Below are 21523 nucleotides of genomic sequence, written 5' to 3'. Positions count from 1 at the left end.
AGTTCAAAGCACTTACCAGACATATCACCGTTGTGGTCATGAAATGGAGGTGATGGGCCAGTTATCCCACTCCTCTTTGCCCAGCCAAGTCGCAGACTCTGATCTTGCATCATACTACAGAGTCCATCCTCAAAATCACATCTTTCATAGTTTGAGCCTAATGGGAGAAAAAAGAAATCCACTTTCACAACCCCACATGTGGCTTTTTAAGAAATAAAACAATAGGTGAAAAAGAAAGCTTAGGAACAAATTACAAAGAGATTAACATCAGGATAATTTCTCACAATTTAAGTCTACTTCATCAATGCAAAGCTTTTTTGCATATGACATTCAAATAAATCACCACATATTAAAAACCAGTGTGGTCATACAGAAAGAATGCCACTCATGAGGTCAGAAGACTGAGGACCTAATCTTGATTTTGTCTCTTATTAACTGAGGGCCTTGCTAAACCACTTAACCACACCAAGCCATTTTCTTCACCTATGAAATTGAAATAATGGCATGCTGCCCTTTCTCCCTCAAATGACTGCTGTGAGAATCTTATGACATAATATATATATATAAATACAACTCTTAGGCACCACAAAATATGAGGCATTATTATTAAGGTTACATCTTCAAATCCACCTTAATGTTCCAGCCATATCAGAATTTCAGGTTTGGGCAGACCATTTCAGAGAGGACCCTCTGATACAAATTCAGCCATCGTGGCTGCGACGGAACCCTGGAATTAAGCATAGCACCTCCCTGTTGAATCTCAATGTTCTTGAAATCCCTGGTGTTTTTAATCACAACAAGGCATTTTCTGGCTTTTTTTTTTTTCTTTTCTTTTTCTCTTGGTATAAGTGATCCAAGAGGCTTGGGAGAGGGAGAAAGACCTGGACACTTGGTTGCTCACAATAACCCCTCAAGGGGGGCTTTATTCCATTATCCACCATCTGTAAATGTCACTCTCTAAAAAAACAAATTAATTCAATGGCAACCATACCGTCCCTGGGTTGTAGCTCTTAGTAACTGGAGATGTTCCTTTGACAAGCTTGTTCTTGTGCTAACTGGTTGCATCAGCCACAGTGGTTATTCTGATTAATAGATAGACAGTGCCTGGCAACCCAGTCACAAAAACATAATTTTTAAGTCACATTTCGGAAAAATATTACTTAGTAATAATACATCTGGTGCATATCCTTGAGAACATCCATGTGAGTACTGAAAGCTGAATTAGAAACTACACTTTTAAACATTATCTAAACCTGCTTTATTACCAATGGTCTATTTTATTATTTTCAGTCCTAGATTCCTTATTTTGAAAGATTTTACAAAGCAGCTGTATTCTGTAATGTTAACAGGTATCTTCATAGCCACGATTTACTGAGGGAGATCAGTGCTAGGCATTCTAACCGCGGTAGTTTATTTACTCCTCAAAAAAACCTTACGAAGCAGGCAGCCAGTGAACGTTGGGGCCAAGATTGGAACCAGGTCTATTTTGACTCCAGACCCTGAATTCTTAAAGCTCTGTTCCAAGGTCTCATTGTTAAGCCACTAACCCACTTTTACCTCTAGAATTAGAGGCCTGTCAGAGTTTCTAGTACTGAGGAAACCAGTATTTCCAGGCAGAATTCATGTCATTCTATCTAAAAGCTGAGAAACTTGATTAGTCTGTGAATCATACCGTGCTTAAATTTACAATTGCCTTAAGGCCTTTGAAATATTTAGAATATCCAGAATATCCCAATCATTACCTCATGGACCCCTAGTGGTCCAGGGCAGCTGGTTAAACAGAAAATGAACTCAATTATAGTTATTTGTATATGAATGTGCATGTCATTCAACTAGTTATGCATGTGTATCTTCATAGGTATGTATGTTTTCAAGTCTCTTTTAGTCCCAGCATTTTTTCCAATGATCTACTTGTGATTACAAAATATTCTAAACTATTTTTTATCACCATATTTCAGCAATTATGTGTATGAAATGTACACACACACTCACATAGGTGTCAAACAGTTTTCAAATACCAAGAAATTACCTTGCATTACAATTACTTAGTTGATGTCTGTTTCCAATGTTCTTTGTTCTCTTTAATAAACAAGGATGATGATGATGTATTCTGGAAGTGTTAGAACTAGAAAAATAGCTAAACGAAACATTTTTATTTCTGAATAGTCTCAACAGGGGTTCCTTTTGTTACAAAATGAATCTAATGAGCATACATTTTTCAACTAATTGTTATTAAAAAAGCAATCATGAACTTCTCATAACTGCCAGATTATTCAAAAATGCATCAGAAAATTTTCTAAGTATTCATTTTCCTCCCAGTAGAGAATTGTGTATTTTAAACCATTTGAACAATTTTTCCTGAATTGTGGTTGATTTGCCTTTTATAATCTCATATCCCACACATCTACATTCAAATCTGATAGTACTTACTATACTAAAGTGTGTCTGCGAGGAGATTTTCCTCCTACCACAGCAATGCTGCAGTTGGACAACATATGGAACGGGAGGAATGGGATGCAGGAACTTAGGAGAATCCATGTTCCTCGGCTTTTTGAACTTGAGCAACTCATCATTTTGTTTTTAATTTTGTGATCCCACAGGTCCAGCATACTGCAGTGAAAAAGAGAGGGTATCTCCATGTTGTGCTTTGAGGTTGCTTGGAAGACCCAATTATCTTCTGAATTGGCTTCCACCATGCCAGATTCTCTCATTAAAATTTTACTGCAGAGCCATTCGTGGATTCAATCATTAACACCATAAGTGAAGAAAAATATTAAACTATATCCTCAAGTGATAGTTAACATAGGGCATGCTTCTGAGAAAATGGTAAGGAATAGAAAAAAATTTTAATAGTGGTAGTGGTGAAGAAATTGATGCAGAACTCGGGATTAACTTAGTATGAGTAGATCATCACAATATAAAGTTCTTAGAAGACAGGGAAACTGTAAGAGTTAGGAGAACTCTAAAAAGGAGAGGTAGAAGGTATTAAAAGCAAGCCATTTATTTCACAATTTTGCCTGGGCCTGTATTAATATTGCACGTTTCTTTTCCTCCTGAAAGTTCTATGAGGCACAGTTGTAGACTTTCCTAATGTTAAATCCTGCTTTTCTTGGAAAACTGTGCCAAAATATAAAATGCATCATTTTAACCATTTCACGTATATAGTTCTGTGATAAAAACAGTAATTCACATTGATATGCAACCATCCCTACCATCCAAGTCCACAACTGTTTTCCCCAGCTGAAACTTTTCATTCCTCCCTCCCCTCAGCCCCTCGGAACCACCATTCTACTTTCTGTCTAAAAATTTGACTACTCCAGGTACCTCATGTAAGTGGAATCATGCAATATTTGTCCTTTTGTGATTGGTTTATTTCACTTAGTATAATTGTCCTCAGGGTTCAGCCATGTTGTAGCATGTGTCAGAATCTCCTTCCTTTTAAAGCTGAGTAATATTCCACTTATGTATCTACCATATTTTATGTATGCATTCACCTGCTGGAGGATACTTGGGTTGCTTCCACTTTTTGGCTATCGGGAATAAGGTTGTTATCAACATGGGTGTACAAAAATCTGTTGGAGTCCCTTTTTTCATTTCTTTTTGATATGTCTCCAGATTTGAATGGCTGTATTATACAGTAATTCTATTTCTAATATTGAATGGAATTGCCATACCATTTCCACAGAAGCAAAAGCGCTTTACATTCCCACCACCAATGCACAAGTGTTCCAATTTCTCAACATCTTTGCCAATACTTGTTATTTTCTTGGGTTTTGTTTGTTTGTTTATAATAGCCATCCCAATAGATGTGAGGTGGTATCTCATTGTGGTTTTGACTTGCATTTTCCAAATGATCAATGATATTGAACATCTTTTCATGTGCTTATTGGACATCTGGATATCTTCTCTAGAGAAGTGGCCATTCAGGCCCTTTGTTCATTGCTTGTTTTTTGTTGTTGAATTGTACGAGTTCTTTATTTATTCTGCATGTCAATGTCTTAGATATATCGTTTGAAAACATTTTCTTCCATTCCATGGATTGACTTCTCATTCTGATAGTGTCCTTTGATACACAAAAGTTTTTCATTTTGATGAGCTGTAATTTATCTAGTTTTTCTTTGTGGCCTGTGATTGCCAAAAAATCATTGCCAAATCCAATGTTATGAGGCTTTTCCCCTGTGTTTTCTTCTAGAAGTTTTATAGTTCTAGCTCTTACATTTAGGTCTTTAACCTATTTTGAGTAAATTTTAGATATGCTGTAAGGTAGGGGTCCAAATTTAATCTTTTTGCATATAGATGTCCAGTTTTTACCACACTGTTGAAAAGACTATTCTTTCCCCATTGAATGGTCTTGGCACCCTTGTCAAAAATCATCTGACCATCTATGAGACAGCTAATTTCTAGGCTCTCTATTGTATTTCATTGGCCTATGTGTCTGTCTTTATGCCAATTCCATATTCTTAATTACTGTAGCTTTGTAGTAAGTTTTGAAATCATTAAGTGTGAGGGCTATAAGATGGTTCTTTTTCAAGATTGTTTTGGATATTTAGGGTCCCTTAAGATTCCATATGCATTCTAGGATGAATTTTACTATTTCTGCAAAAAATATTCTTGGGATTTTGAGAGGGATTACTTTGAATCTATAGATCACTTTGGGTACTACTGACATCTAAACAATATTAATTCTTCCAACCCATGAACATGAGGTGTCTTTCCATTTATTTGCATCTTCTTTAATTTCTTCCAGCAACAATTTTTTGTTTTCATAACCTTGGTTATGTTTAGTCCTGAGTATTTTATATTGCTTGAGGCTATTATGAATGGACTTTGTTTTATTTCCTTTTTAGATTGTTCATCATTAGTGCACAGAAATGCAACTGATTTTTGTGTGTTGATTTTGAATCCTGCAACTTTGCTTAATTTGTTTCTTTGTTCTGACATTCTTTTCATAGACTTTTGGAGTTTTCTACATTTAGGATCACATTTTCTGTGAACAGAGATAATCTGACTTGTTCATTTCCAGTCTGAATTTCTTTTATTTCTTTTTCTTATCTACTTGCTCTGGCTTGGACTTCCAGTACTATGTTGACAGAAGTGATGAAAGAGGGCTTTCGGTCTGTCACCGTTGAGTATGACGTTAGTTGTGGGTTTCTCATATACAGCCATTTGCGTGTTAAGGTAATTTCTTTCTATTCCAAGATTGCTAAGTGCTTTTATCTCCTTCCCTTCTTGAGGAAGCTATTTATTACATAGTTACAAAATTTTACATACATTTTACTGTTTAGAAAATGATTTCCTTCTTGTAGATAGCATATAAAAACATTTGTACAAAGAATTACCTCCCTTACTCTCATTTAATGTAAAAATTAATGGCCAGTTCCTTCAAAGGATGAAATAAATTCAAAATAGTCCAATTAAATGAAAGTAAAATTTATTCTCAAAAGTAGATTTCCATGAAAGAGTGCTATTATTTGGCCTGGCAATGTGAAACCATTAATTAATTTTTATCAGGGAAATGTTTATCTTTCACACTGAACTAATTTTATTAGTTTCATTGAAACAAAAACAGGAAAAACTGTAAATCAGAAAGGTATGTGATAGCATATGGAATTACAACTTCCATAGCTCACACCAGAATTATCTAATATTACTTAAGTTGGAATCTTGCCATATAGTTGCCTTTAATCTCAAACCATTGAGCACATCTTTGGCAAGAATTTGACATAGATACCATCATTGTCACATGAGAAAAAGATTTCCAAACCATATTTTAACTATAACACTGTTTCAAGATTAGTAAATTTCACAGAATTTGTTATAATAGCCCAAACTGAGACATTTTGCTATGATGAATAGGAGTTTTAGTTGATTAATAAAAAATATGTTTAAAACATTTTGCATCCAATGTAGTGGTAAGATAAATATTGCACATGAAATCTCACATTTCACTCTATTAATGCTTATCTTCAAGTATTTTAATGAACTTCTACAACTACTTTTAAAAGTAGTTGACATTTATGTCATCCTACTGAAGAAACAATGTACTTACTATCATCTGATTAAACACTACCACCTCTCAGATTTTCAGAATGCACCTCTAATGTAATTTTCACACATTTCACATACAAATTTAGATTTATATGAAGTAAAGACCTTTTGAAAAAATTATTATTCCTAAATCCAAAAAAGTTTGCAAAAGAAGTTAGGTAATACTTCAAAACTTTATGATATATTTCATCAAATCAAAGTATTAAAAATAGACCAAATGGAAATGTTCTTAAGCAAGACATGTACGTAGGGGAGAAATTATTTAACTGAATATATTTTTCCATTTTGAGTCACAGTAATTTTAGCTCTAAAAGTAAATGTATGGAATAGTTCATGTTAATACTAACTTCAGGTATGCTACAGTAATTATCTAATTACTGGAGTAATTTCTGAGAAAATACTGGAGTATTTTCTGGTAATATTCCAATGGTAGGAACCCACTGCAGGGGATATATCTCAACATTGTAACACTGTATCAACAGTACAGTTTATAGTCTTATGGTTGACTTGGACCTGAATAGCAACATAAGTAATATTACTGTTTTACTGTTGAGTAAAATTAAAACAGAGTAAAGCCTTTATATATCAAATAATTCTGAACAATTACTAGAAGAGAAACTAAATTATTGCTGTGCTTAATAGAATGAGGAAGACCAGGCAATGGGGTTCTGCGTAGAAGCAGACATTGAAACACTAGAAACATAATTTTTTAAAAATACCCAGATCAGTACCACAACATGTACTTTCCTGGCTCAGGATATTAATAAATTCTAATAAAGAGAGATTCTTGTCAACATTAGAACCAAATAGTTGTTACACCTAAAAATTATTTTTCTTGCTCACGATTTATTGTGTTCAATATTGTGTATAAATAGAATTTATTTCATTGTGAAGATTTAGTCTTTTTAAATCTAATATCTTTAAAAAATACTGAGTTAAAATAATAGGTTCAAGTATTCTGAAAAACAGGTCCATCATGTAAAATTAAAAAATTTTCAAAAACACTATTAATAGAATCAGTTGCATCCAAATTTCAACTTCAACTATGCCAATTTCATTTTAAAAAGTCAACATATTAATCTATTTCTTTAAAGCTCACACCATTTGTACTTTAAAGAGGGTCACAGATTAATTTTTTTCCCGAAATGTGACTACTGAAACATCATTATAAAGTCAGCTTCAGTAAGAACAAAAAATCTTGTCTATATTTTTAGCATCACAAATTTTCAAGAGAAAAACTGCTTGGCCATCATTATTCCTCCACAATATTTTCCCCCTAGTGGGTGTACAAAAGAAACTCACGCTTTAAAGTGATTCTCAATTTTATCTACAGGTTATCCCATTTTAAATAAAATACCAAAGTGGAAACTTCTCAGAAATGAAAAGCGAAAGAGCCAAAAGGTGACCTCCCAGTGTAACATTTAAAATGAAATTTGTTTATTTGACAAATCTGTTCCTTCACTCTCCTCTAAGGCTGGGCTTATTAGTATCTTTCATGTAGCTGAGACCTTGCCCACTGGGCGGCTTCCCCTTCTTTCGCATTAACCTTTTCCCTGAAGCAGGACTACGCATGTTATCACAGCAACCACGCAGAAAGGAAGCTTCAGAGGGATTAGTGATGGAAGGGACTTTGCATTTCTTGTCAAACCAACCGAGTGGTTCATCTTAGCTGCTCACCAAAGAACAGCAAGGGCTTTCCCCAGACAGGCCAGAGAAAGGACAGCACATCCACATGTAGCGTCTCTGGGGAAATGGGACAAATATAAAATGAATCCCCGTCTTAGGAATTGTTAAACACAAAGTGCAATCAAACAGCACCATCACAATTCCCAAACTATGGGAGAAAAATCTTCCACCTGTTTCCTTCTAAAGAGAAGAAATTATTCAGTAATCACTCCTCTTGTTTTAAAGTAATAACGACTGAATATTTGAATAGAATTCCAACAATGGTAAAATCAAACATGTAGAACCTTATGTAAGAGAAAAAAATGAAGAATTCTGTAAACACTAATTACTATAGTATCTGAATAAAAAGTAGAAAATACGTTTGAGCATATTGCTCTAAAATACTAGACTTAGTGCCTCCAAATAATTGACTCAATAGTTACTAAAAATCAACATGAATGAACCTATTTAATTGTATGATAATGTTTTTATGAAAGGTGACTGTAGGAAGGGCGCTAGTTCCATTGATGAAATGCAGTCTTCTTTCAGGATGTGATACTGATAATAGAAACTACAGAAACATGCATGTCTCTACCCATATCTTCCCTTGGTGAACTTTTATTAATGTTATACCTGGAGTATTTTCCTGCCAGTGAGATCAGTTTATCTCACTTTATGACCTCTTATAATAAACTGGAGGTTCAAAATCACACAATTAGTAGATGGTTTACCCAGGATCCAAGTCTAGGCCCTGCACTCTCTGATGCTTGCACTCTTTCCTCTGCCTTAGAATCAAAGGATATAAGTCATTTATGCTCTGTGTATGAGAGGTACCAACTCACTTGGTGGTAGTGTCCTATAAGCAAAAATAAAATCTTCTCACCCAACCTAAACTTCATTTCCAATATTCCCATACTGAACTCAAACTTAAGCTCATAATTTCCATCACAGCATTTTAAAACTGCAGTCACAAGCTTCTTTCAAATCTTGTTTCACTGATATACCATTAAAAGCTACCTTTCTACATTTCACTCCTTCTTTATAATCGGTAAAACTGATTCAAAATACATCCCATTTAGTTAGAATCTTAGCAATTTGATACCATTTAATTAGAGTCATTTTTATTTGTGGATCTGTCTCTTTCTTAAAAAGAGTATTTTAGTTTCTGACTGACTCTAAGCGCATATAAATGGGATCCGTGCAGGGCCAGGTGTCTTAGCCTTCCCAGGCGGCTCAGCAGCCTCTGGACTAAAGGTGGACAGGACTTGGAGGAGGGAGAGGAAGGGAACTTACATTGTTGTTCATCGCTCATGTCGCCACACTGATCTGTGAAGTCACACACATTGTCAGGAGGCAAGGAGACCCCATTGTCACACTGAAAGGCTTCCATTCCTTGCTGAACCAGTACAGAGGTGAAAACGCAGGAAATCCAAAGGATACCAAAAGCTTCATTCTTCAGGAAAGCTAACATTCTGGCCAGGCAGAGGAGCACTGTTTGGTAGGTCTTCTTAGAGATCAGGCCGTTGTAACGGGTGGGTTCATAATTAAAAACATTCTTTCTCTTTTCTCTATTTTTTGATTTCCAGATTTGCCTCTTATGACTGAAAGTGCTGGTAACTATCCGCAACTCTTAACAAATGAGTCCAAGGCAGTTCATTTACTCTTTCAGGGGAGTGTCTTTAGAAAATATTTAACTTGAACAATTGCACCATTTCTCTATCTAGCTAAGCACAGATGTTTATTGCCCTATGTATACCATGTTTAAACAATTTAAGCCCTTATGATAAATTTTTCTTTCAGGACATAGCATTAACTACTAAAGGGCAGGCACATAAATGGGAGGAAAATTACAATAAAGTTATAAGTAACATAAAAAGGTTCTATATTAATTCCTATGCTTAATCATGTTCATGTAATTTAGAACATTACTGTCACTAAAACTCATTCAAATACTTCAGGCCCAATTACTAGAATTGTTTCATGAGAATGAAATGCTTGTCCTCTATCACTGAATGGAAACTTTGCATTGCTTGCTTAGATAAACTGAAAACCACAGGATTTTAAAAACTGAAGGGACATCGGGCATCATTATTTTCCAAATCACATTACTTGGACCCAAGAAAGTTAAGGGATACTTATGAGGAAACACAGTAATTTGGTATTAGAAACTGGAATTCAAATATCCTGCTACCGGGTGCAGTGTTTCTTCCTCTGCAGTACACGGATTTTCATGTCAATGCATCTTCATGCGCTTTTACAAGTGAAACATACAATTTCAGGATCCATATTCAGAATGAACAGTACACTAAAGTTCAGAACACCTGAACTTTATATTATAAATAATAACATTTTATGAAGGTGAATAATTATAGAAATTATATGGAGTTAAATATTCAAAATATTCCTTTATACTTGATTTCTTAAAGGCATCTTGAAGTTCTATTCAACTATCTTCTTTTAATTTCTGCACTATAACTGCAAGAGACGGAGACACCAAGACTTTAAGAAGAGACTGGAGAACGCAGGGTGGAAAGAACCATAGATCAGGGACAGAAAACGCTTCTGTGCTTTTAAAGAAGATACAAAGAAAGCAGATTTTCCAAATATTCTAAGAAAAATGACTCAGTAAAAACAATATTCTAAGATATGAGCATTCAGAATTCTAGGAGGAAAATCCATAATTTGCCCAATTACAATTGACCACTCCACACAATTTAGCATTTCATTGCTCTGTGCTCCATTCCAATTTCAGAAATATTTATTCTCCTTACCTCTCTGCTTTGTAAATGAATTCTAAGAAACACATTGCCTACTTCTCTCTTTGTATATCTCTTAAATGTTGACTCTCCTTATAGTTCCACATTAGTCCTCCTCTCTGCTCAGATTATACATTTTTCTAGGTTTTCTCTTCATGCTCATAATTTCAAGTAATATCTATACGTTGTTATCTCCCCAATCTGTATCTGAAGTCCTGATATGACATGTTACTCAAACCAATATCTTAAGTGTTCTTCCAGCACACACACACACAACACATAGCCTAATTGACTTGTCTACTTGAATCAAAAACTAATTTCATCTTCCCTCCCCCCACCCAACCAACCAGTCTGTCTTTACTCCCCTATTCTATATTGCAGTGAACTGCGCCTTCTTGCTGTCCATCTCGCCAAGCCAGGAACCTATATGTTGGTCCTGGACTACCCTTACCCGTTCTAGCCATCAATCATCAAGTCTCACACATTCTATATATGTCAAGACTCCATCAATTCTCAACTCAGCAATACCCTGAACCAGATGTTTCCACTACCCAAAACTCGTTTCTCATTCTTCAGGCAGAGTGATCGTTCTGAAGCATAAAGCCACGCCTACATATTTCCGGAAGCGCCATATTTCCTAGCATGGCTTGCAAACACAGCTCACCTTCCGCAGTTCACTGCTGATTACATCTTCCTCTGTGTTCTCAGTCAAGATCTTACTCAGTTATTACACTAGCAGTTTTCTGAACATGCCACCTGTAGACTCCTGATCTGAGATCCCTTTCCCACCCCAAGCACCAGGTGAATACTAATTATTCTTTAGTTTCCAGCTTCAAGGACTACTGCTAAAGTATCCTGGCTTATTTTCTCAGGCTGAGTTAAATTTCATTCCTGGGTTCTCTCACAGCCTTCTGTTCTCACTGATCTTAGCACTTCTGGGGCTGGTGTGGTCATTGCAGGCTTACTTCAGTGATTCCTCCATTAGTCTGTAAGACTGGAGCTGGATTGTGACTTTCTCACTATTGTATCCCCAGTTACTAGCAAAGTTCCTGGCAGATAGATGTTGCTCAATAAGTAATTCCTTATTGAATGTATTTTATCAGGGCTTACCATCATTTCAATTTTTGCTAGGCACATGTAAATAAATGCAAGATGTGAATTTTTTTTTTTTTTTTTTTTTTTGTGGTACGCGGGCCTCTCACCGTTGCGGCCTCTCCCGCTGCGGAGCACAGGTTCCGGACGCACAGGCTCAGCGGCCATGGCTCACGGGCCCAGCCGCTCCGTGGCATGTGGGATCTTCCCGGACGGGGGCACGAACCCGTGGTCCCCTGCATCGGCAGGCGGACTCTCAACCAGTGCGCCACCAGGGAAGCCCAAGATGTGAAATTTTTAAATGCCATTACATAAAAGATATATAGAGAAAGGGCCCAAATTTGCTGTCTCACTGAAATAAGAGATACTTATCCAAAAAGAAAAAATAAGATATACATTTCTTGTGTTCAATGTGGCTTTTCTATTTCTAAATCTCATGCTATTTTTAAAGGCCCTTTAGATTTTGAAATTGCAATTTGTGTTTCATTGGCAATGCACTACACCATCCCCCTACACTGAATAAATAAGGAATGCATCATATCAAAGCTCATTCCAGGTTTTCCTTTTTAAGGAAGGACGGAAGGAAGGAAGGAAGAGAGTAAAAATGAGAAAAAGTTAAGAAGAAGGAAGAGAAAGATGAAGCAGAAGAGTGTAAAAAGGCACGCAAACACAGAAACATTTCAGTTTTACATCCGGATTCTGAATTTAGGTCCCGTAACATTTTATACGTTCACTATTTTCCATTTAGAAAAAAAAAAATCACATATTTCATTGCTGTCATAGCTGTTTACTGCCTAGTTTCAGCTGGGAAACTCCTTTATTAACTGTTACCACCTACTAAAAATAACATTACTCGGGCTTCCCTGGTGGCGCAGTGGTTGAGAGTCCGCCTGCCGATGCAGGGGACACGGGTTTGTGTCCCGGTCTGGGAAGATCCCACATGCCGTGGAGCGGCTGCGCCCGTGAGCCATGGCCGCTGAGCCTGCGCTCCGCAACGGGAGAGGCCACAACAGTGAGAGGCCCGCGTACCGCAAAAAAAAAAAAAACATACTGTTTCAAGTGCCATTCATCATTTAGACAAGAAATGAACTGGAATGGTGGCACCTAAGGTAAATCAGTACAATCCAGTAGTATAATAGTTTATAAAGTAAATTTATATTTTGTTGCCAAAAGATAAAATTATATTCAACTGATAATTTCTCTATCACTTTTTCTCTACATATACCAAAAGGGGCAAAAAAATAAACTGGTAGCAACCAGAGTTTTTTTTATCTAGTTTATTGAGGAAAGCTAACACGTCTTAGAGATCCAGTGCTGTAACACTGGGCTGCGGGCATCATACATATTGTCTCATTATGTCCAAAACATCTTGCATTGTTCCCTACTTCTACTTTAAAAAAAATATTACTCAGTTGTCCAAGATCACAAATGATGGAGCTTGACTATATAATTTTAATTGAATTATATTGCTTCTGGATGAGACTTCCAAGAGGCAAAGTGAGAGAGCAAATTCATTTTAAAAAGAAATGACATACTGTTTTATCTTTTTTAAAAGACTGAGCACCTACTTTACACTAGATATTGGGCGTAGGGAGATAGGAGAGATACAATGAAAGATAAGACAATACACCTAACTTACAAGGATTTACAACCTGGGAAGTGCATATACGACCTTTATAAAAAATGTACACACACTGCTTCTACTTTGGTCTTAAAAAGAGTGGATTATGTTTTCTATAAAAAAAATAAGCCAACTCTCAAGCTACAAAGAAGGTAGATGCTGGATGGAGTGAGATATAAAATGCTTTAAAATATATAAATGAGGGGCTTCCCTGGTGTCGCAGTGGTTGAGAGTCCGCCTGCCGATGCAGGGGACATGGGTTCGTGCCCTGGTCTGGGAAGATCCCACATGCTGCGGAGCGGCTAGGCCCGTGAGCCATGACCACTGAGCCTGCGCGTCTGGAGCCTGTGCTCCGCAACGGGAGAGGCCACAACAGTGAGAGGCCCGTGTACCGCAAAAAATAAAATAAAATAAAATAAAATATATAAATGAGCCCTGAGCCTACAAAATGCAGAGCAAATTCCCAGGAGTTGAAAGGGAGATAGAAGGAGACATAGCCAATGCAACAGAGTTTATTATTGAATGACTGTCCTAAAGAATATTTTAAGGAAAATTCCAGAATTAATGTGGAATAATCATTGAAAGAAAGTATGAGATGCAAGAAGGGGTGAGTAAATACTGAAGCTCTACTGCAGATTAAAGTGACCCAGAACCCTAATCTTGAAAGATGAACTGAGAAAGGTCATTAAAAGATTTCTATTTACATAAGATAGGGAAATAGAAGTGCTATCACTACAGAAAGCCAGAGGAAGAGTATGCTAGGAAAAAAATTCCTGGCACCTTCAATAAGGATTCCCATAGATTCTGACCATCCAAATAAGAGCTCTCAGCGAAAAATTAACCAGCAAATGACAAACAAGACTCTATGACTCAGGGCCAGCACAAAAAAATAAGCGAAGGTACAATTACATACCTGATAATGTCATATATTGGCAGTATGTCATCGTGAATACAAAATAATTATGTATCAAGTGTTAAAAAGATTAAATTTTTAAAATAAGCTCTAGGAAGAAGAGACTAGCCATGCTTTTGTTAAAGTGACCAGGAAAAATATAATCACTGAGAATGAAAGAAAAGTAGATTGTATAAGTAGGAAGAAAATAAACAAATGAATAAAGAATTTAGTGAATTGGAAGACAGGTATTTTTTAAATGTACAAAATGTACCATAGAGATGTATGCACACATTTTACAATATAGTTTAAGACTGTGGAACATAGCATGGTAGGGTCCAAAATATGACTAAATGAAACTTACAGGGGAGATTTTAAAAAAAGAATGGAGAGGCAGTATTTGAAATAAAACTTTTCCAGAAGTGAAGAAAGTCATGCACTCTGAGGATTCAGATGACTGCAATGACTGCAAGTACTTCGAATCCCTTACCCCTCCCCTCCACCTTCCCTTGATAAAAGAAGTAGTCCTTTCAATTATTCCAATTCTCTACAATCTCTTCTAGAAAACAGAAGCAGAGGGAATGCTTCCTAACTTATTCTGTGAGGATAGCATTACCCTATTACCAAAATCAGACAAAGACAGTAAAAGAACGAAAAGTTACAAACCAATCTCTCATGAACATAGATATAAAAATCCTCAACGAACTACTAGAGAATTAAATCCAAAAATGTATAAAAATAATTATATGCCACTGTATATATTACCAAGTGGAATTTATTCCAGGTATGTAAAATCAGTTCAATATTCAAAAATCAATTAATATAGTCCATCACATCAAGAATCTAGAGAAGTTATATGATCATATCAACTGATGCAGTAAAAGCATTGGACAAAATCCAACATTAATTATAATAAAAACTCTCAGAAAACTAGGAAAATAAAGAAATTATCAACTTGATAAAGAACATCTACCAAAAACCTATAGCTAACATCATACTTAATGGTGAGAAACTAGGTGTTTTCTCCCTAAGATTAGAAACAAGGCAAGGATGTCCTCTCTTCCTATTCAATATCACACTGGAAGACCCAGCTAATGCAGTAAGACAAAAAAAGAAAAGAAAAGATATACTGATTGGGAAGGAAGAAATAAAACTGCCTTTGTTCACAGGTGACATAATTTTACATGTAGAAAATCTTTTAAAAATCACACATAAAAAACCCCTGAAACTAATAAGTGGTTGAAGTAAGGTTGCAGGATGCAAGGTTAATATACAAAGTTAATTGATTTCCTATATACCAGAAATAAACAATTAGCATTTGAAATTAAAAACACAGAACTATTTTTATTAGCACCCAAAAAATGAAATGTATAGATATAAATCTAAAAACATATGTACAAGAGTAGTATAAATAAACCTATAAAATTTTGATTAAAAAATCATAGAAAATATATATAGAGTGATATCCCATGTTTATGGATAGGAAGACTTAATGTTGTTAACAGCTCTTCCCAACTTGATGTATGGATTCAACACAATTCTAATCAAAATTCCACCAAGCTATTTTATGAATATCCACAAAGTAATTCTAAAGTTCATATGGAAAGGCAAAGACCCACAATAACCAACACAATACTGAAGAACAACAACACTGGAAGACTTCACAACAGTGTGAATACACCACCTGACTTCACAAGTTAGTATAAAGCTACAGTAATCAAAACAATGTAGTACTGGTAAAAGAATAGGCAAATTAATCAATGGAACAGAATGGAGAGTCTGGAAATAAACCCACACAAATACAGTAAGTTGGTTTCTGGCAAAGGAGCAGAGGCAATTCAATGGAGAAAGAATAACCTTTACAACAAATCTGTTGGAAAAAATGGACAACCACATGCAAAAAAAATATTAATATAAACATGGACTTTAGAACTTTCATGAAAATTAACTCAAAATAGATTATAAACCTAAACGTAAGAAGTTTAACTATAAATTCTAGAAAATAACATTGGGGAAAATCTAGGTGACCTTGGGTTTAGCAATGACTTTTTAGATATAACACCCAAAGCACTATACATAAAAGAAAAAAATGGATGTTTGATTTTATTAAAATTAAAAATATGTCTCTGAAATTCTGTTAAGTGAATGAAAAGACAAGCCACAGACTGAGAGAAACTCTTTGCAAAACATTTATCTGATAAAAGACTTGTAATCCAATATAACAAAGAACTCTGAAAACTCAACAACTAAAAAAAAATCTAATTCAAAAATGGACAAAAGAAAAATGGATTATAGCCTTTAATCCAAGACCGGAAACCATAAAACTCACAGAAGAAAGCACAGGGAGTACGCTTCTGGATGTTGGTCTTGGCAATTTTTTGTTTGTTTGTTTCTGGATTTGACACCAAAAACAAAGGCTGCAAAAGCAAAACTAAACAAGTGGGACTATATCAAACTAAAAACCTTCTGCAAAGCAAAGGAAACCAACAACACAATGAAAAGGCAACCTATGGAGTGGGAGAAAATATTTGCAAATCACATATCAGATAAAAGGCTAATATCCAAAATATATTTTTTTAAAAACTCACACAGCTCAATAACAAAACCCCCCACAAATAATCCAATTTAAAAAATGGGCAGGGGCTTCCCTGGTGGCACAGTGGTTGAGAGTCCACCTGCCGATGCAGGGCACACGGGTTCATGCCCCGGTCTGGGAAGATCCCACATGCCGCTGAGCGGCTGGGCCCGTGAGCCATGGCCGCTGAGCCTGCGCATCCGGAGCCTGTGCTCCGCAACGGGAGAGGCCACAACAGTGAGAGGCCTGCGTACCACAAAAAAAAAAAAAAAAAAAAAAAAAAAAGGGCAGAAGAATCAAATAAACATTTATCCAGAGAAGACTCATAAATGGTCAAAAGGTACATGAAAAGGTGTTCAACATTACCTGGGAAATGCAAATCCAAATCACAATGAGATATCACCTCACACCTGTTAGAATGGTTTTCATCAAAAGACAAGAGAAAATTGTGGGTGAAGATGTAGAAAAAAGGGAACTCTTGTGCGCTGTTGGAAATGTAAACTGTTACAGCCACTCTAGAAAGCAGTATGTAGTTTCCTCAAAAAATTAAAACTACCATATGATCTAGTAATCCCACTTCTGGGTATATATCCAAAGGAAATGAACACCAGGTATCAAAGACATCTCTGCACACCCATAGTGATTGGAGCGTTATTCACAGCAGTCAAGATACGGAAACAACCTAAGTGTGTCAACAGATAAGTGGATAAAGAAGATGTGGTACACGTATACCATGGAGTATTGTTCAGCCATGAGAAAGAAGAAAATGGCGCCATTTGGGACAACATAGACGGACCCTGAGGGCGTTACGTGCAGTGAGCCAGACAGAGAAAGACAAATCGTGTATGTCACTTGTATATGGAATCCAAAAAAGCTGAACTCATAGAAATGGAGAATAGAAGGGTGATTACCAGGGACTGGAGAAGGGGGAAATGAGGAGATGTTGGTCAAAGCATACAAAGTTTGACTTAAAAGATGAATAAATTCTGGGGATATGATGTACAGCATGGCAACTATACTTAATAATACTGTAGTAATAATACCTGAAAATTGCTAAGAGGATAGCTCTTAAATGTTCTCATCACAAAAAAAGAAATGGTAATTATATGACATAACAGAGGTGTTAGCTAATTCCATGGTGGCAATCATTTTTCAATATATAAATGCATCAAATCAACATGTTTGATACTTTAAACTTACACAGTGTTATACATCAATTGTATCCCTATTAATCTGGGGAAAAAATTATAATGAGGGAAGGGTATGAATAGTTACCTCACCTAGAAGATATACAGATGGCAAATAAGCATATGAATCGATGCTCAACATAACACGTGTGCAGGTCACTGTGAGTTAAAACAATGATATAATACTACACATCTATTAAAATGGCTAAAATCCAAAAAAGGAGGAACTCTCATGCCCTGCTGGTGGGAACGCAGAACGGCGCAGCCACTGTGGAAGACAGTTTGGCAGCTCCTTACAAAACTAAACACACTCCACCTTAACGATCCTGCAATCACACTCCTTGGTATTTAACCAAATTTTTTGAAAACTGGGTCCACACAAGTTATTTATAACACTTTATTTATAATCACCAAAAACTGGAAAATATGAAGAAGTCATTCAACAGCTGAGTTGATAAACAAATTGTAGTACATCTATACAATGGAACAGTATTTAGTGATAAGAAGAAATGAGCTACGAAAAGACATGGAGGAAATTAAATACTCTAAGTAAAAGAAGTAAGATTTGATTCCAACTGTATGACATTTCAGAAAAGGCAAAACTATAGAGGAGTGGGATAGAGAGGGTGGGAGGGAGACGCAAGAGGGAGGAGATATGGGAACATATGTATATGTATAGCTGATTCACTTTGTTATAAAGCAGAAACTAACACACCAGTGTAGAGCAATTATACTCTAATAAAGATGCTTAAAAAATAAAGATTTCAAAGTAATTAAAAAAAGAACTATAGAGAAAGTGAAAAGATAAGTAGTTGCTAGGGTTCCAAGGAAGGAAGAAATTGATGGGGCACAGAATTTTTAGGGTGTTGAAAGTATCCTATATGATACTGTGAAAGTGGATACCTGACGTTATACATTTGTTAAAACCCAGTCCTGCACAACACAGAGTGAACCCTACTGTAAACCATGGACCTTAGTGAATAATAATGGCAATATTGGTTCATCAGTTCTAACAAACATACCACACTACTGCAAGATGCTAATAACAGGAGAACCTGTCGGGGTGAAGCAGGGGAGAGGGGTTATGCCAAACTCTCTGTACTTCCTGTGCAAAGAGCAATCCTCGGTAACCCTAAAACTGCTCTAAAAAGTAAAGTCTATAAAATAAATTTTTTTTAAAAGTAAAGTCTATTAATATAAAAAAATTAGGCTGAGTCCAGGAACTGAGCAAGAGATCATGATTTTTACTGGGCTGACAACCATCAACCTTCTGCACCTCCATTTCTCCCTTTTCTGCTGGCAGATGTGAAGCAACGCCCTCATTGGCTGCCCATCTGTGCTCCCCCTTCCGATGCCAAGCTCTAATAACCATATCCACAACTTCCTGCCGGTCAAGGCCGTTCAGCTGCCCCTCTGACCTTGAGGATCATTATGGAACCTCAGTTACAGACTCTTGGCTTCTGGCAGTTAGATCCTGCTACCTGGTCTCTATTATTTCAGGGCCCCACCAGTCCCTTGGATAAGAATGAGCCACATTCTGTGACCACTTATCTTATCAAAAGGTCTGGACTGCAAAGGAGAGTCACCACTGAACGCGGTGTTGGTGGTGACCCTTTCATCAGCACATTCCTCATGGTCTTGGTCAGTGATGTGCCCTCTGGGCTCCCCCCAACCCTCTAACGTGTCTCCCTCAGCAATATTCTCTGCCCCGGAAACTCGGGCACATCTACTTTGGTTGCCTTTGTCCGTCACTTTCTCCAGGCTTGTAAGAAAGTGACGAGAAATGAGTTCACCCCACCCCCTGGACTCTTTGCTAGGGTTTAAAATCCTGTGTTGTGAAAAAGTTCTCCCAAGTCCTTGAAGCACTGCTGATTCAGGCCAACATTCCAGAACCTTCAAAATCCAGTCCTGGGGCTCTCCTTAGGCTCTGCACGGTATGGCATGTATGACTGATTCCTACAACTTCTAGAGTGTATAATTTCTTTCCTTTGTTATCAAGCCCAGCCCACCCATGGCCAGGTTATGCTGGGATTTAACTCTAGTTATGGGCCTGGCAGCCAAGGAGAGGAGACAGGGACAGCTCCTAAGGAGGGCATCTGTTGCCTTCGAGGAGAGATCTCTGCAGCATCTTGTAGCATGGGGGAAGCGCTGGCCCTTGGAGGACCCTCTCCTACTTTCCCCCAGCCCCCCAAAGGAAAGATTTTGGAGAGGGCGGGGGAAGAGACAGGGGTAGCATGTGGGGAAAGGGGCACCAAATACAAGAGAAAGTGCCAAGGTGCAGCTGTTAGAGCCGCCCTGGTGAGAGACTGAGTAGAAAAATAGACAGTGGCCAGATCACATGAGATGATAGAACTTGACCCACCACTTCTGTGGCAACCAGGCCAGGAAACTAAACCACAACCACTGCAGCAACTGGCACAGAATGGCTAGGACTTGCTCTATAGCTGCCAGCTTCTCTCCTTTTATGCCCCTGCTTCCAACTCAAGACCAACCAAAGAGAGTCAAACACGGCCCCCAAACCAATCAGACAACATGCCTCACGTGTTATTCGCGAGTCCCCCTCCAGTTTCCCCATGACAACAACATCCAATGAGGCCACACCCAAAGCCCTTTTTTCCATTATAAAACTTCCCTACTTCCCTGCCTGCCTTTGAGTCTGTGCAAATGATGGCGACTAACTCTCTTGCTAGACCAAGCTGGGAATAAAGAGCCTCTGTGTGTTCTCATGTGGGTGGTCTTTGTTTACTTCCACATCGGTAAGAAGGTTAACAGCCGTTCCCCATGCCTTCCAGCTGTTCTACCCATCCTGGGAGAAAGGATGCGTCAACTCAGGATTTCAGAGACGAAAGTGCATTAAACGTGTTTAAAGTACAGATCCTCAGTGTGTGCAGAAATTTATGTTAATTCTAGCAGCTAGCCACTCTTTTCGTGAATGTCATAGCGCTGCCAGCTTGGGGCGGGGACAGCCAGTACACCTGCCGAGAGGGGCTCCCAGCCAGCCCGTTACACCCACAACCAGGATCCCACCCCGCTCCCCATGACACCAGAGTGGAGAGAGAGGTCAACAGAAGGTCAACCTTCCCTCACCGCTTGACGATACCACACCACCGATAGGTTCTGAGGGTTCGGGGCATCCACGTGGATGTTTTAGTCTCACATTTCAGGGTCTAAGGTTTTCCCAGCCAGGGCCTGACCTGAGAATAGCAGGCCTGCCTCTGAGCCTTGAACTGCTTCCTAAGGACCTGCAGTTTCTCATCATCCCTCTGCAGGGCACTAATACCACTTAGCAGTAACCAGCCAACTCTGCTGTCTTTGAAAGCTTTGGTTTCAAATAACCTAATCGTTGCATCCTCGAGGGCATTTATTTCCCGGGTCACTACTGGTAAAATCATTAGCAGTTGGGCTGTCACCTTGTGTCAGGAATTATTTTGCCCCACATACCATTCTGAGTGGTGTCCATTTTACTCACAAGGTCATGAGTGCACCAGTCCCCAAACCCCATCTTACCACCTTCTCTCCTAGACCATTCTTGTTATGCAGGTCTAAGAGCAGATGCTAAAATGGAAGACAAGATACTAATGAGGCAGTAGGAGGGGCGATCCTCATGAAGAATAAAGGGCTGGGAGATGCAGGAGCAGGAAAAGTCTTCTAATACCTCGTAGAGAAGCGAGAAGGGAGCTTGGATAG

The 21523-nt window shown here is 37.6% G+C and overlaps 1 protein-coding gene across 1 annotated transcript in view; it reads right to left on the bottom strand.

Moving 5' to 3' along the window:
- MALRD1 (MAM and LDL receptor class A domain containing 1) overlaps positions 1-21523 on the bottom strand; it is a 593611-nt gene that overhangs the window by 565490 nt on the left and 6598 nt on the right. Inside the window, exons 2-3 of the mRNA XM_060003111.1 lie at positions 9007-9217; positions 17-157 (exon numbers count right to left, since the gene is read on the bottom strand). Coding sequence (XP_059859094.1) covers positions 17-157; positions 9007-9217 — 352 coding nt within the window. The remainder of the gene's footprint in view (positions 1-16; positions 158-9006; positions 9218-21523) is intronic.

This window comes from Delphinus delphis, chromosome 2, assembly GCF_949987515.2.
Source record: "Delphinus delphis chromosome 2, mDelDel1.2, whole genome shotgun sequence".
NCBI classification, from domain to species: domain Eukaryota; kingdom Metazoa; phylum Chordata; class Mammalia; order Artiodactyla; family Delphinidae; genus Delphinus; species Delphinus delphis.
The sequence above is the reverse complement of the archived record's forward strand: the minus strand, read 5'-3'. Positions and strand labels throughout refer to the sequence as shown.